Source organism: Rhipicephalus sanguineus, chromosome 10, assembly GCF_013339695.2.
Source record: "Rhipicephalus sanguineus isolate Rsan-2018 chromosome 10, BIME_Rsan_1.4, whole genome shotgun sequence".
Lineage (NCBI taxonomy): Eukaryota > Metazoa > Arthropoda > Arachnida > Ixodida > Ixodidae > Rhipicephalus > Rhipicephalus sanguineus.
In genome coordinates this window covers 18,721,660-18,737,520 of record NC_051185.1, presented here as the reverse complement: position 1 = coordinate 18,737,520, position 15,861 = coordinate 18,721,660, and the positions used below count along the sequence as shown (strand labels likewise).

Here is a 15,861-nt window from a genome sequence, read left to right as displayed (position 1 = left end):
TCTGAGGCAATGCAAAACACGTTAGGTATACAAAGCTTTCACTAAAGGGGGGGTGGGGGGTGGAGAGGGTATCAGTATGGACTCAGATGAAAAAGAAGAGAAAAAAGGTGGCTTTCGCCTTCCAGTCGTCTTAGGCAAATGCATGAAGGACCGTGTGCGTTTTCTTTTTCTTTACGGTAGGCCTTGTACTCTTGGAGCGGACGTGCTTGCCCAGCGTCTTATGATGGTTGAGCGTGCTGTGATTACAAGGGGACTAAAAGTCTTGATAAGCACGAAAAGAAAGGGGGAGGCACCCCAAATACAGCCACTCCCCCTCCCCTTGCCGGCACCCACAGAAACCATGTTACAAACACGCATATATAATCGAGGCATGTGCTTTGAAAGCGTTCACCCTTTCCCCCCTTCCTACTTTAATTGAGGAAGGGGGAGACATTGATCTCTGGATTATGGCACATTCAGAACAAACGAGAGGTAATACGCAACCGTTGAGCACAACTGTCTGCCATTTTTGCTAAGTGTTTTCAAGTGAGCGTTCTCAGGAAATAAAGAAAGAAATAACATCGCGCTGAGTCGCGCACCTCAGGATTTTTCAGTAAAATATTGCATCCATCCATCCATACATCACATTCCTGCCCCATAGCTTCGTCTGGAGCCCCGACCAAGACAAGTCATCTTGACGAAACGTCGACTCCAGCGACATTCCTCGTTGAACGAATTGTCATTACTCCAAGCGTCCATCTTTCCCTGAACTTATGTGCTCTATTTCACTAATGGTTAGTGATGAAAAATTCGCAAACAGGGTGTATGTGCTGGAGCCGACGTTTTGACAAGCGGACATTCAAGTCTGCAACTGCTTTCCTTAGCGCTTGTGTGAGAGGCCGCCGTAACGGCGGGGGCCTCTCCCCCACCCCCACTTTCGCAGTTGCCCTCTCCTCCTCCTCCTTTGTTTCGATTGGAGGAAGGGCAGGAAGTACACACACGCAAGCGCTTAGGATTTGATTTACGATTTGATTATGATGATGATGATGATGATATAGCCACACCAGATGGCTTTCGCCTTCGAGTCGTCTTAGGCGAGTGCACAAGGCGAGTGCACGAGTTTTATTTATTACATACAACTATATATATGAATCTAACAAATGCTAAAGAAAAATAAGTGACCGTAGGTTCGACGTCGTCGTCCTATATGAGACTATATTATAACATAGTGTCATATAAAATGGGTTTCGGTGCTGCCATATTTGGCTGTTAATCTTGCAGTTTTTTATCTTTAACAACTGAACGAACAGACACGTTGGACCTGCACACATGAGAACGTTTGGGTCGGTCCATTCGGCGTTTTCAGTCCTTATTATTTAACATCACGAGATGTCAAAACAAGAAAACATTCGTGTAACAGCCCAAGGTGGCGGCGTCCATATGTCTTACGTAAAATCGTCTATACGTCTGTGCTTGGGGGTAGGCTAAAGACGATTCACCTAACAGGATGGACACGTGGGCTCGTTTTTTGGTACTGCATATTGGAATAAAACTTCTTAATCTCATCTACCCACCTAATTTTCTGTCTCCCCCTCACGCGTTTGCCATCTCTTGGAATCCAGTCAGTTACCCTTAATGACCACCGGTTATCCTGCCGACGTGCTACGTGCCCGGCCCATATCCATTTCTTCTTCTTGATTTCAACTATGATATCCTCTACCCCCATTTGTTCCCTGACCCACTCTGCTCTCTTCCTGTCTCTTAAGGTTACACCTATCATCTTCCTTTCCATCGCTCGCTGCGTCGTCCTCAATTTAAGTTGAACCCTCTTTGTAAGTCTCCAAGTTTCTGCTCCGTAGGTAAGTACCGGTAAGATGCAGCTGTTGTATACCTTAGAGCGGAACTTAGAGCGGAAACTTAGAGCGGAAAAGGAAAGACGCCGGACAAGGAAAGAAACGTTTGATTCGACCCAGTTCTTCAGTCGCATGAAGCGAAGAACGTCAGCCGCGTTGCACTCGCTGCATTAATTCCGACGTATCAGAGGGGGATGTTGTCTTGAGCGGGTGCCCTCAATACGAGCAATAGCGAATTGGCCTCAGTGACCCTTTGAACACGCGGATAGGCGAGGTCTTGACATGAGAAAAGTGCTTGGACTTTGACCATGCCCCGATAAGCAGAGGCGTGTAGCGAGTGGTCCTCGCAATTGATTCTTATCTTCTTTTTTTTTTCTGAGACGAAAGCCTCGAGTGCCTCGTGAGTAGCGAAATGTTACCGCCCGGTGGCATTGACCACACATGTGAAAAGAATAGAACAATCGCAAACGAAATGGGGTCATCGCGTAAAGGCTTTTGTTGTCAAGGTCATCCTAACCTTTAAAAAATAGATATAGACAGTCTATAGACTGTCTAAATCCAATTTTGTAAAGGTATACTCCGTTTCATACGTCAGGTGCAACGCTGTCAAAGCTAGCGAGACTTCTCGCAAAAGATGCGTTCGTACCAAGAAATAGTTACATGATTTTACCCCTTTTAATGTGATCTTCAGTGTGTAGTCTTTTAGGGGCCCCGCTAGTAGTCCACCGTAGATCTCATGCGGCGTGATCACGCTCACAATCAAGTGCTCAATATAGGCCTAAAACAAGGCTAGCAATGCTCAAAACCGGGTTAAAATTAACGAACAGGGTCTAAAATAGTATAATTAACAGAAATAACTAAGAAGTAATCGCAGTAATGAACTGAAAGTCGCTAAAACGCTTTGGAAACATGCGGCCGACACCCACGCCGTGCTAGAGAGGGCGCCACCGCCTCGCCAAGTGCGCGATTGCGCCTCCCACCAGCGCTCCTCTGGCGCCTTCATTGCTATATCTGAAGGGGAAGACAACCTGAAGGAACTCGCTGCAGACTACACGCATCTCAACTGCCGTAACAAGCAGGAAGTCGATAAAGGGCAGCAAAAAGAAGCGCGCATGTCGCACACCGAGTTTGCGAATCTACCTAACAAGACTTTACTCGCGCCGGGGAAACCCTACACGCTTACCTCAAACAATGACGTAATCAACGGTTTGATAAACGGAGCAGTGGGAAACCTATGAACGGGAACCGCTGGGTGTCCGTTCTATGCACTTCCTCATGTTTCCCAGCAGTGGAACTGTATTTGGCGCAGGATTTAGACCTAAAACAATCGATACACACCTTTTTTTCCCTTCTTTTGTTCAAGGCAAAAGGCGTTGAGAAGCGAAATGTTACCACCCGGTGACATTGACAACACATGTGGAAAGAAGATAACAATCGCAAACGAAAACTTTCGCAACGCTACCGAAGCTAGCGAGACTTCTTGCAGTAGATGCGTTCTCACCAAAAAATAGTTCAAACATTTTACCACTCTTAATGTGATTTTCCTTCAACAGCGAAACTGCTTAGGAAATCGTTCCTTGTTCACCCCGTACCAAAAAACTATCATCATCATAAACAGGTATGCGCCACAGACATTGGGTAAATGCCACTACTCACCGCTGGTCCACTGAAAATGAAGAAGAAAGCTATCGTCATCAAATAGGTATGTGCCACTGAGCGGCCTATCAGAAAACTATCATCATCATAAACGGGTATGTGCCACAGCAATTGTGTAAATCCCACTACACACAACTTCCACTAAAAATTAAGAAGGCAAAAGTTAGCCAATAACAAATGGCGGCGAAGCGACGGCGGCGAGCCGAAGACCTCGAGTACGTACAATGAGAGAATACTAGGGAACGGGAAATGCAACGGCGGTTGCGAGAAGACCCCGAAGCGATGGAAGGCCTACGCCAACGACGACGCGCCCGTAGATCTATGAGAGGTGCAGACGCTTGGTTTCAGCGCGAGGTTCTGTCCCTGGAGTGTGGACATCCATGTCGTGTCTGCGACTGTCTGTAGATTAACTCTAACCTCTCTGCGCTGAGAATCAATGTAGAAACAACCTAGCATCACCTTGTCAAAGCCTAGCTACGACAGCGACCTCGTAACAACCTGCACCACTTAGCTAAGGCCTAGTAACAACCTAGAAGCAGCCAGATTAGTCTTCAGAATTGTCCACTTTCGCTGTTTCAAGCCTTGCGCGGCTTGGTGCAAGCTTCGCCTAATTTTTTTTAGACTGAGTAATATATGAAGTTGCTTTGCGCCTGAGAGATAAACAAACCCGTGCACTTATACGGTTGTCGTGGGGTTATTCTGGATCGCTTAGCGTCTCTTTGTTTTCGTACCGGGGCCTCCAAGATCAGTTCCGGTAGCGCGCAGCTGGAGCCAATCGCATAGGCCACGTTTACAACGACTTGTGTGAATGCATGAACTTTTCTGCTGTTAAATGAGTGAGCTGGCATGCTCATATGTTTCGAGAGTTGAGGGATCGGTTGGGTTTTGGCATGCCATCTGTGATTATAAGAGCAAATAAGAAACTGTTTTTCAGTGTGGCCTAAGTAGTACACGGGGCATATGTTGCACAGATGAGTTTCGAAACAGGAAGGGAGGTGGACCGCCATTTTATAATCTTCAACAATTAAACTTACAGTCTATACGATAGACGCATACGCATGAAAACGGTTGGTTTGGTGCATTCAACGTTTCTTGACGTTATTATTTGACGTCACAAGGTACAAAAATGAGAAAAAGTTCGTTTAAAGTGGCGCTAATCAGCCTCTGAAAAAAAAAAAAAAACGAGCGCGTTATATTTTCCTGGCGTTTCTCGTTTCTGGCGTGCTCCGTGACGCAAGAACAGTGATTAGCGTGACGTCACTACGGTACATACCCTCGATTGGTCCATAGAGACGAAATATCAGTTGTGAATGCTCTCCTACCCTGCTTTGCCATGCAGCCGCTCCCCCCATTCTTGCTTGTCTCGCGTGGCTATCGTGCGCGATCAACTGGTTTCACTTCATTTTGTGTGTTTTCGACTTCGCAAGCGGGTGTAAGAACGTGTAGCCGACAAGCGCGAAATCCTGAGAGGCGCCATGCTTAGCGCTGGCACTGTACACGTGCTTCTAAAAAATAAGTGGCGAGGAGGAGATATCGAAAGGTAGCGAAGGCAGGAAAGAAACCACTCCGTCGTCTTTGAAGTCGGGGTGGTGAGGGGCCCTTTAAGAGCCCAAGGTGGTGGCGCCCATGTATCCTGCGTAATATCATCTATAGGAGATCAGTAATACGTTTGGTAGGCAGGTACGATAAATAACTGGAGCGTGAGATCTGAAGTGGCATTATTCATAGGCGGCGTAGCAGTAAGAGGTGGTATGAATGAACGAAACAACTTTATTGCGAGATCCGGCTAGTTGCTGGTCCGGGCCAGACCGCTCAGGCGGAGCACGGAAGACCTTGTCTCCCGCTAGCCTCCCTGGCCTGCTGGATAGCCCAGGTTCGTTCCTGTGGATCGGAGCTGAGCAGCGTTTTCCGCCATCGCTCCCGGAGAGGTTGCTGATTGGGACACCCCCATAGCATGTGGCTTTGAGAGGCCTCTTCTATTCTACATGCTTTACATATTGAGTCTGGGTAGATCTCTGGGAACATCTTGTGTAGCTGAAAAGGGTTGGGATAAAAATTGGTTTGCAATGTGCGCCACTCTGTCGTCTGTTTTCTATATAATTTTGGGTGAGGCGGAGGGAAAATCCTCCTCAAGTCTCGATAGTACTTTCTGCATTCTGCATAGCTGGTGATTCTGTCTTTCATTAGTAGTTCATTTTCGGCAACAGCATGTCCCGACGAGGGTACCCCTTCAGCTGCGCGGCGGGTTAGTTCTCGCGACAGCGCGTGGACCGGACCACAGAGTTTTCCACAATAATTACTGGATGGAACTGTGGAGCTGCGATCCTTCGGCCACCATGGGAATGATGGGCAGTACATGCATTTGCCTATGGTCTACGTGCTTGCGGCTTGGAACGCACTCATGAGTTTGTTTATTGTTGTGTTTTGGATTTTGTTTCGGATCAAAGAAGGACTCGTTGTGAACCTCATGAGCTGATTTCAGTTGGCCAGCCCTAAAAGAGTCAAGGTGGTGAACTGGGACTGCTGAACGTTTGTTGAACTTCATCTTGCGACAAGGCGGCTGCAGGCCAAACGGAGCCAAAGAGCGAAGCTTAGGCGAATCCATGTAATACCCACAATTCCCATGCTGGCTGAGGCTTCATGTGTTGCAGCGCCCATAGATACTATAGCGCCAGATTTCCTCTCTAGTGTATTATTGGGAAACTCTATTGTATGGACAAAATCGCAAAACTGTTGCGCACGGCTGTACTTGCCGCTGTAATCCTTGTTTTTTTTTCTGTGTATTACGCAATGCTTCAGGCTCAAGTGCGGTCGGTAACTGGCTCACTGTCGTAACGGCTGCTGGGCAGCATTCCGCAATGTACGCCTATAATTGGTAATGGAACCCGTTCTTTTACGCGGCCTCTTATTTTATCAGTCACGTCTCTTTAAGGGCATGCCTCGATGATAGCATAGCACTGATGAAAAGGCATCAATGTGCCGTCACGACTGGTTACGAAAGATAGGTCCGCCTATCTCTTGTTATCCGAGATGGCTGCTTGACCCGTAAGCCGTTTAATCGAACACCTTTATACGAGTACATCCAGGGCGCGACATACGGCGTTTCCTCGAAAACGTACGTGTCGAAATCGTCGCGACTTCGTATCACTCGGATAGTTGCGACCTGCAAATTCAGGGTCACTGCTGATTGCGACGCCATCACCACTTGTTGAGGCCTTATGTCACAGATCCGGAGCGCCTTTTATGCTTACTCTTGTCGGCGAGCATCGGCAGACGCGAAGGGAAGAACGCGCTTGCTGATCTGTGGAGGCGGGGACGATCTTCGCAACATTCAACGCAAGTTGTTTCAGGTAAGTCTGCACCGGGTGCGGTACACGCACTTTTATTTCGTTCCTCGGTCATAAAAAATAAAAATAAAAAGGATAGACAGCTTCTTAGTGTCGTTATACACTGGTTGTAGACCCTTAACTTATAATAAACATTATTAGGGTATTACTTCCCAAAACTACGACATGATTATAAGAGACGCCGCAGTGGAGGGCTCCGGAAATTTCGACCACCTGGGTTTTTTTTTGTCTTTTTTTAACACGAAAGTGTTTTATGCCGGGGTCCACCAAGACATTCATGACGTGTTTCCGTCACGGAAATACGTCAGCAAAATGAACGCCATCAATTGGCAAAGAAAAAAAACTGTAAGAAAAAGTTTGCTGACAGGAGTAGAACCCATGACCTCTCGGTCCGCGGCGATGGCTGGCGGGCGTTTGGACCACTGAGCTACCGCCAAACACATAACGGAGGCTACATGAACGCGTCTTTTATCTTTCACACTTTCCTCTCGCAGTGCTGGTTGGATGGATGCTACGAGCGTCCCCATTATAACGGGATGCTGACATGTGTGCCACCAGGCTCGAAAAAAAACAAAAAAACGCGCCATTGCTGCGACCGTCCCATTCGACGCGTTTCCAATAGAAGTGTAATTTCGTTCAACACACCGCGAGGTGGTGGCTCGCTTATAGCAAAGCATCGCTCATAGCATCCATCCATATCGAAAATAGCTCTCCGACGCTCGCCTGGCTCTCGCACCGCGTTCCCCGCTCGCCCTGCGAGAATTAACTGCCAGGCTAGAGGGAAGCGACGCGCGTAGCATTTCTATTCGAGTTTCACGACGCTTTGAAGAAGTACATATCGAGTATCAGTGCTTATTATGTGCTTTTTTATGCAATATTTGTGCGGCATTCACCATGTGTGGTGCCCACGTATATGTTAAGAACTTCAGACAGCGCAAGGCAGGGGCGTAGCCAAGGGGGGGGGGGGGTTCAAACCCACCCCGAAAACTTTCAATTTTGCTTGCGTATATATACACGCATACAAACGCACGCACCAACATACATAAATTATGGTTAACCACTTCCCTCCCCCCCCCCCTCGAAAAAAATTTCTGACTACGCCCCTGCCGCAAGGGTTAAATCATGATCATGGGCGTTAGTGGTCGGTACGGAGATGTGCCACTAGGCATCAACGTGAGTGCGTCCACATCAGGCGGTGCTACAGCTTCCAAACAACAATACACAATATACAAGCTCTGATATACCATTGCACTAAAGTAATCAACTACTTCTGTGACGACACGTATCACTTTCGTGTTATACCGATTCCTATGACAGAGGGATCAAGCATGTTTTTTTTTAGCACAGGTGGAGCGCAGCTGTGGCGGTTGCTATGGCAACGGTGCAGCAGGCGTTTTTTTTTTTTGTTAACGGACGTCTTACAGCTAGATTTAACAGCTTCGCTGTAAGATTGCAATGGTGTAGAGTGCTCGAGCACTATAACACGACACTCGAAGCGCCTGGCTGCTGGCGCATGATGACGCACGGTGACAGCATCATGTGGACAACCGTTCAATACAGCCTGTGGTTCTCAGTGGCGCCGGCGGAGCGCTGCTTACCGTGATTTCATAGGGTTACTGTATATGTTACCTTTAGATAGTCGAATTGCGCGTCTGTCTTCGAAACGCCGCTGGCAAACATGCGTTGCGGAAAAGCTGACGCTAGGGCCAATTTTTGCATTTCTCGAAGCTGCGGCGAACTGGATTGACACTGGTCATCGACAGTCAAGTTTATCACCGGTCTTCGACTCTCCGGACACGTCATTCGGCTGCACGGTAGGCATGTCGCCTGTTACGATCGGCCCCCGCGCCGACTAGGAAGCGGCGTCCCCTGTTCTTCGAACCGGGCGCCGAAGCGCTGCTTGCCTTGACGATGGTTCAAGCGCGTGAATTGTCCTCCCGAGATGGGACGTGAGGCGCCGTGCAGTCCGGCCCATCCGCGTTCGGCCAGACGACCATAATGGTTTCCTGTCGCCAACTCTACCTTGACGAGACAGCGGCGTCCGCGCGGATGACAACCAGCCCCCTAATTGATCGACAAGGTGCTTCGGAGTGCGGACCTTTTGTCGCGCCCGGCTGACCGAGCGTGTGACCCTTCGCCCTACGACCTTCACATGGCGGGGACCACATGTTGCGCCCTTTGGTGCAACAGCAGCCGAGTGCAGTGGCCACGCCCCAGTCGACGACGTTGACCTGGGCGAGTGTGGGTGGCACCCTCATTAGCGTTGTGTGGGACGCGATTGGACCGTCCCAACTTGCAGAAATTCCCCCATCTAGGGATCTGGGGAAAGAGACCCTTTAAAACGAGCCCCCGCGGGCTCATTCGACGCGCAATAGTCGTCATGTAGACACGAAATCCTCGTCCTGTAGGACGAAATCGTGATGTAGAAACAAACTGCTCGCCCATGTAAATAAAACCTCTGTTAAGTTTGCCTTCCTCCAGCCTCTTCCTCCGGAGTCTCTGGTGCCTCCAAAGGCCGGTCGCAACACGCCCTCAAAAACGGAGTGCGGCTTCGCCGCATAGCTGTTGTTATACTCTCGGACAACTTTTCTTGGCAATGAAGCGAAGGCTACAGAGCCAAATCGCGTGTATTCTACCGCCAATGAATGTAGTTCCACAATTGCTTCCCTATTTTCTACGTGAGACATACAAACTATTATTTTATTTTCTACATGTAGCTTCTTTAGACCGTACGCAGCACAAACCAGTAAGATATTTGTGTTTATTTCACTTAGTACGTTGTCACTTCATGTTTTTGCACGCGTGAGATAGTCCCGCCTTTTACGTGTACCTCAAACGATAAGCGGCGTCTGCGTCCGTATGCAAAGCTGATTCACTTTCGACAGCGGTACGAGACGCGCGCTCAACCGGACTACTTCGCGTAGGAGTACGTGCGTAGAAGCTCCGTCCCCGTAGCTTTCTCTTCATTGCCATGAAAAGTTGTCCGCGAGTATAGCCAGACCTATACGCGCAACTGCTACCTAAAGGTAGCAGATGCAGTCATAGGTGTGCGCAGGATTACCCATCAGTGGTGGGCCAAACTTCATCGCAGCGCCCACCCACCCCTACGAGGCAGATCTCCCCCCCCGCCCCCCCCCCACTTTTACGGAACTAGGGAGGGCGCACCCCCTTTGCCCCCCCCCCCCCCCCCCATGTGCGCACGGCTATGTATACAGTGACGGCTTGAAGTCACTGCGCTCACGCGCCGCGCAGAGCTGGCAGGGCGTGCATTAGGAGTTATTGCAGCGCTTTGTCCGTCGACGCCACCGAGAATCACCAGACTGAGCGCCTGTCTACCGGATGTAGTCACCATGCGTCACGAACACTCTCGCCTTCACCGCCAGCAGCCACGCGGTCCGAGTTCCGTGTTTCAATCGTCGAGCACTGTATACACCTTCTGGAAGCGTGCTACGTACAGTCGACGTCAAAAGTATAGAGACCACTAAGACAACGAAAACTTTAAATTTGTGATTTGTGACCATATCGGTCGAACTGCGCACTACGTGCTCCTAGCGTGTTTTAGAACAGGACGGAATTCTAATTTGGAGGTTGCCTGACCCGCCACGGTGGTCTAGTGGTTATGGTGCTCGAGTGCTGATCCGAATGTCGTGGGATGAAATCCCGGCCGCGGCGGCCGCATTTTCGATGGAGGCGAAAATGGTGGAGGCCCGTGTACTTCGATTTAAGTGCACGTTAAAGAACTCCAGGGGGTCGAAATTTCCGGAGCCCTCCACTACGGCCTCCCTTATAAGCATGTCATGGTGTCGGGGCGTTAAAGCCCAACTATTAATAAATTCAATGCTGCCTGGCGAAGAAGCAGGAATATTAAGCCTTTTCTTATGTCTCGTGGTCGTCAGACTTTTTACGTCTGATGCGCGTGAAGAGTGCTCGTTACTGCGACGACCGAGTTGAAGTGTCTCCGACTTAAGCGTCATAAAGAGAGTCTTCGTCGTGTGCTTTGCAGCGGGTGATCATTTCTTCTTTGATTTCTTTTCCATGATTCATTGTTTTCGAGGGTGTGACGTGAGATGTGACGTCACATAGTGACGTCAGAAACAGTTCCCTTTCCACATGCCGGTCACTCGGAGATGGACCACTTTCGTACAACTTTCGTACCACTTTTCCCGCCTGTCATGATCCGTTCAAGGTCACTTCGAGTGCCTTCCTGTGTTTTCTCGCAGAATGAGGCTACTTGCGCTGCTCGTCGTCGTGGCGGCGTGCTGGTCATCCGGTCATTGCCTCCGCATCGACAAGAAAACGGGTGCCTATGAGGACATCGTGGTCGCCATCGACAAATCTGTGGAGCCCGACGAGCGAATTATCGACAATATCAAGGTACGTTGTCCCATAGCACGTTCTTCTTCTATAGCATCCGTAGTAGCATATGTGCCACTTGAACACCACCGAGGTCTCGGGTTTGAATCCCAGCAGAGGCGTCCGTGCGCTAGTGGGGAGAAACGTGGACACGCGTGGCCCCACGGCGAGGCGAGTTTCCATGCCCTAAAGAAAGCGCAGTAGCGATGCGTGCTTACAGTTCTTCATTAGGGAGGGGTGTAAGCTTCGCCGCAGTGCCTCCCCCCCCCCCCCCCCCCCACTCATCATACCCATTGGTTGAGTCCGAAAGAAAACGAGCCCCAAAGTGGATGCAAACATGAAAATGACGCAATGACGTGCTTCTAGCCACGGCCTACCTTTAGTTCCCAGCTTTCCGGGATAAAGATGGGAAATGAAGTGCTCTTGAGGTGCAATATCAGGGGCACTCGGCCGCCATTGTTGTCAAAACCTACATCGCCGTAACCCTCAACTTCCAACAATCACGGGAGAGGCCTGGCTTCTTATTGAAGGTATGGAGCAGACTTGACACCCTCCTTATATGACTAGGGGGTGGGGGCGCCCCCATTGCCCCCCCCCCCTCTGCGCGCACTCCTATGGCAGTAGCGCCACTTTCAGTCGCAGTCACATGCGTCAGAGTCACGTGACTTTAGAAGAAATGTCATGTAGTCGTTCGCTTTCGAAGACTTTCGCTTTAAGTCTAGTATGTAGTAGACCAACAGGAACTACTAACTATTCCTGTTCTAAAACGGTCACGGTGACTTGGCACTTTACTGCTTTCTCGAAGGCCCTGTTCCGTTCTGCTTCGACGTTCCTCCACCGAGCGACGCGAGGTCTGGTCCACTTCGGCAGCGTGACCATCGCCATACCGGACACGTGGCCCGCCGGACCAGGAGCGCTGAACACCACGGCCAACATGTTCCCGGTGGCTGACCTGAGGGTGGCCGCGGAGAACCCGCAGTACGGTGACACTCCGTACACGCTGCAGCCACGTGGATGTGGTGAGCGTGGGGAGTACGTCCACCTGACGCCACGCTTCCTGGGCGACATGAACGGCTCCATAGCCGAGGCCTACGGCAGTCCAGGTGAGAAGTATCATCAACCACCATGTGGCCTGCGCAAGGGATACGTATCACGCGTAAACTATTACGGACGCGATCGTAGCGTTCACTTTTCTAGAACACCTTGCGAGAAACCGAGAAGTACCACAGTTAGAATTAAAGCCGGTCGCTTGACCTCTGAGCTGAGGCGTACCCGGGGTGTGGCACACCAGGTACGTGTCCCATATAAGTATCGGCAAACTCACTAATGAGTTGACTCTATCAGGCTTACTGAGACTCAACCTGACCCATGAGTTTGAGTGTGAGTGAGCTCCGAGTAGAAGTTTGGCGAGATTGAGCTCAAATGTGCCCGGTTGAGCAGAAGCTTGCTGAGCTTGAGTTCAAGTCAGCTTGGCTGAGTACAGTGTTGATGACCTTGAGTTAAATTTAGCTCAGCTGAGTAGAAGTTTCATGAGTTTCGGTCCGAGTGACCCTGTGAAATTGAATATGAGTGAGACTGAGCTCGAGTCAGTCCAAACAAAAAAAAAGTGTGAGTATGTTTGAGTCAGTTCTATTTGCACATACCAGCCCGTGCCTTTAAGATGTGCGCTTCCGTTTTAACGACCTGGAACTGATCGCAACGTCGTGCGTTTGGTCACAGCCTACTTGCTGGTGCATGAGTGGGCTCACTTCCGGTACGGAGTGTTCGACGAGTACGGCGACCCGGAGAGCTACCGGTACCCGAGCCTCTACTGTGAGTTCGGCATGGTAAGACACCTGCCAAAGCCATTTATTGGTCGACGCTAAGGCAGGGTAAGACACTAATCAAAGTCGTTTGTTGGTCGACGCTAAGACATAGTAAGACACTAGTCAAAGTCATTTATTCGTCGAGGATGAGGCATGATAAGGCACTAGTCAAAGTCATTTTCATCGAGGATGAGGCATGATAAGGCACTAGTCAGAGTAACTTACTGGTCGATGCTAAGGCATGGTAAGGCACCAGTCAGTTACTTACTGGTCGACGCTAATGCATGGCAAGGCAATAGTCAGAGTCGTTTATTGGTCGACGCTAACGCATGATAAAGCATTAGTCAAATTACATGATTGGTAGAGGTTCCTTCGGATCTTCAGATAGATGCAGACGTTTCCAACGAAGGCTGCGCCGCCATATTACCCTCTGGATTGTTGTCAGTACCGTTGCGCACCCCCCTTCCCCCCTTAAAAAGCACGGCCGAGGTAACCACGTCTGCCTTCGTATATCCACACGGGTTGCCTGGACACACGGTGTTTTCTTTCGAACAGGTACGCGCCAGCGCCTGCTCGCAGCGCCACAAATTCAAGGTGTACACGGATTCCGGACAGCCTTGCCGCATCTACAAAGGTTGCCGCGTATCGTCCAAGTGCAAGTCCCGCTTCTTGAGGAACGACAAGGACCCGGTCACATCGTCCATCATGTTTATGCCTTACATCAACGGAGTAAGTTTGATCGTGCATGTATTAGTATTATTAAGTCCAAAGCCTTAGATGCCCCAATAAATGCGAAAAGGGACCGTAGGGCATCGGCGTCAGTACGAGTGATGAAAAAAAAATCATGTGGTGACATCATTATGACGTCACATGATGACATCATCACATGACATCGTCGCTTGTTCAAAGGGGGGCCGATCACGGAGGCAGTGCAAAACCACGTTAGGTTCAGAAAACTTTCGGAGGGAGGGGAGGGATCAATACAATCTACTGAGAAGAAGAAGAAAGATGGCTGTCGCCTTCTCGTCGTCTGAGGTGAATACATAGCGACCGTGTGATTATTATTATTATTATTATTATTATTATTATTATTATTATATTATTATTATTATTATTATTATTATTATTATTATTATTATTATTATTATTATTATTACACAGGGTGTAATGTTTACTCGGAACAAGTTACCGAAAGAGGATTAAAAGCTTAAAGTCCTTCGAGGGTCCCGCGGCAGTCTTAGACTAATGGACCCTTGTCTGTTTATCCCCCGCATTCAGTTCAATGTACCCAAAGAAAGGGAAACAAACTTCAAACCTGGGATGACCTTAGAAACCTTGATATGTGGCAGGCAGCGCTAACTCAAAGAAGAGATACCTTAACAGGACAGATGTTAGCGTTCCCTTGCACTTGTTAAGATGCCTAATGTTGTCGCCAACCGCAAAACTATCTCTCTTACCAAATTTGCCTAATTTCGGCGGTCAAGAGAAATAAATGCAAGGGTTGTAGGAGCGAGTTACACTTCGACGTTCATTTTCTCTGATAATTGAACCTGTGAAGATGAAATTAACGAAAATAGAGTTTTTTGAATAATAACTTACTCATCTGTCTCTGAAGTGATATCGTTGTTTCACTTTACTGTCTCTCGAAGAATTTTCAGCTTATAGATATCCTTATTACGTTTTCGATTTTCGCGCAGGTGACGGATTTCTGTGACAAGGACGGTGAGAGGAAGCACAACGCTCACGCTCCCAACAAGCACAACCACCTCTGCGGGCGCAAGTCGGTCTGGGAAGTGATCGGCGCCAATGACGATTTCAATGGGTGAGCCATCGGCGTGGCTAAAGGGTGGTTCGTACGGCAGAGCTGTTATGGTCGAGTTTAACCGTGTGTCGTAGATAGAAAATTATCATCGTCATGAACCGGCACGTGCTCTTTTCGTCGTCTGCTTCATCACCTTTTCCTTCTTCCTCTTCGGATTCGCTCCCCAGAACACCTGCGGCGATTTGTCTGATGTCTGATGGGCGAGAGAATGAGTACAGTAAGAGAGAGAGGGAAAGAAAAAAAGATAAAGAGAGAGAGAGGGAGATAGAGAGAAATGTTTGGCGAAACAAATTTTTTGGCGAGGCGGGACTCGAACCCGCGTCCCCACGATCCGAAGGCGAGCATCGTAACCACTCGGCTATCCAGGCACGCTAGCAGATCATATCATAGTCTTGTATAGTAGAGTGTAGCAAGGGAGTGGGAAAGGTAAGTGAGAGTGAGGAGAACAGACATGAGGGAAAGAAGGACGAGAGATCGAGTACAGAGAGAAAGAGATAATAAGATCGGGAAGAAAGAGTGAAAAAGATAGAAGGCGAGAGAACGGCTACACAGAGAGAGAGAGAGAGAGAGAGAGAAATAATGAGAAACACAAAAAGAGAAAGAAAGGGAAGAAAGACAAAAAGATAGAAAGACAGAGAAACAAATAGACATATAGAGATAAGGAGATCGCAGACTCAAAAAAAATTAAAGAAAGAGAGCAAGTGTATATCCCTTTATAGCATAGTATAGCAATGGGTGGGAAACAGAGAGGTGACAGGGTAAAAACCTAGCCAAGCCAAGACCAGTTGGATGCCCACCATCTCTGCTGTGACCCAGCCTTTCGCGACTTCGTGCAAGCTGGGCTAATTTTTTTCGTCCACTTTAATTCATTTCAGTTAACGTTATAATTTCTACATTACAGTTAAAGACAACAATTAATGTCTCCTGTGCTTTCGTTGGCCGAATTGTCTGTTGAATTCATATGGTTATTCTCCTCACTGTGGCTCGTGAACCAGATAAATCGACACCAAACACCGGATGCATCGTTCCTAGGGGTGTGTTAATAG

At 48.8% G+C, this 15,861-nt stretch overlaps 1 protein-coding gene across 1 annotated transcript in view; it reads left to right on the top strand.

Moving 5' to 3' along the window:
• Nucleotides 1-11,056: 11,056 nt before the first annotated feature.
• The window catches only part of LOC119372384 (calcium-activated chloride channel regulator 1-like), a 51,319-nt gene continuing 46,514 nt past the window's right edge, over nt 11,057-15,861 (top strand). The window contains exons 1-4 of the mRNA XM_049419890.1: nt 11,057-11,209; nt 11,994-12,291; nt 12,908-13,014; nt 13,549-13,722. Coding sequence (XP_049275847.1) covers nt 11,057-11,209; nt 11,994-12,291; nt 12,908-13,014; nt 13,549-13,722 — 732 coding nt within the window. The remainder of the gene's footprint in view (nt 11,210-11,993; nt 12,292-12,907; nt 13,015-13,548; nt 13,723-15,861) is intronic.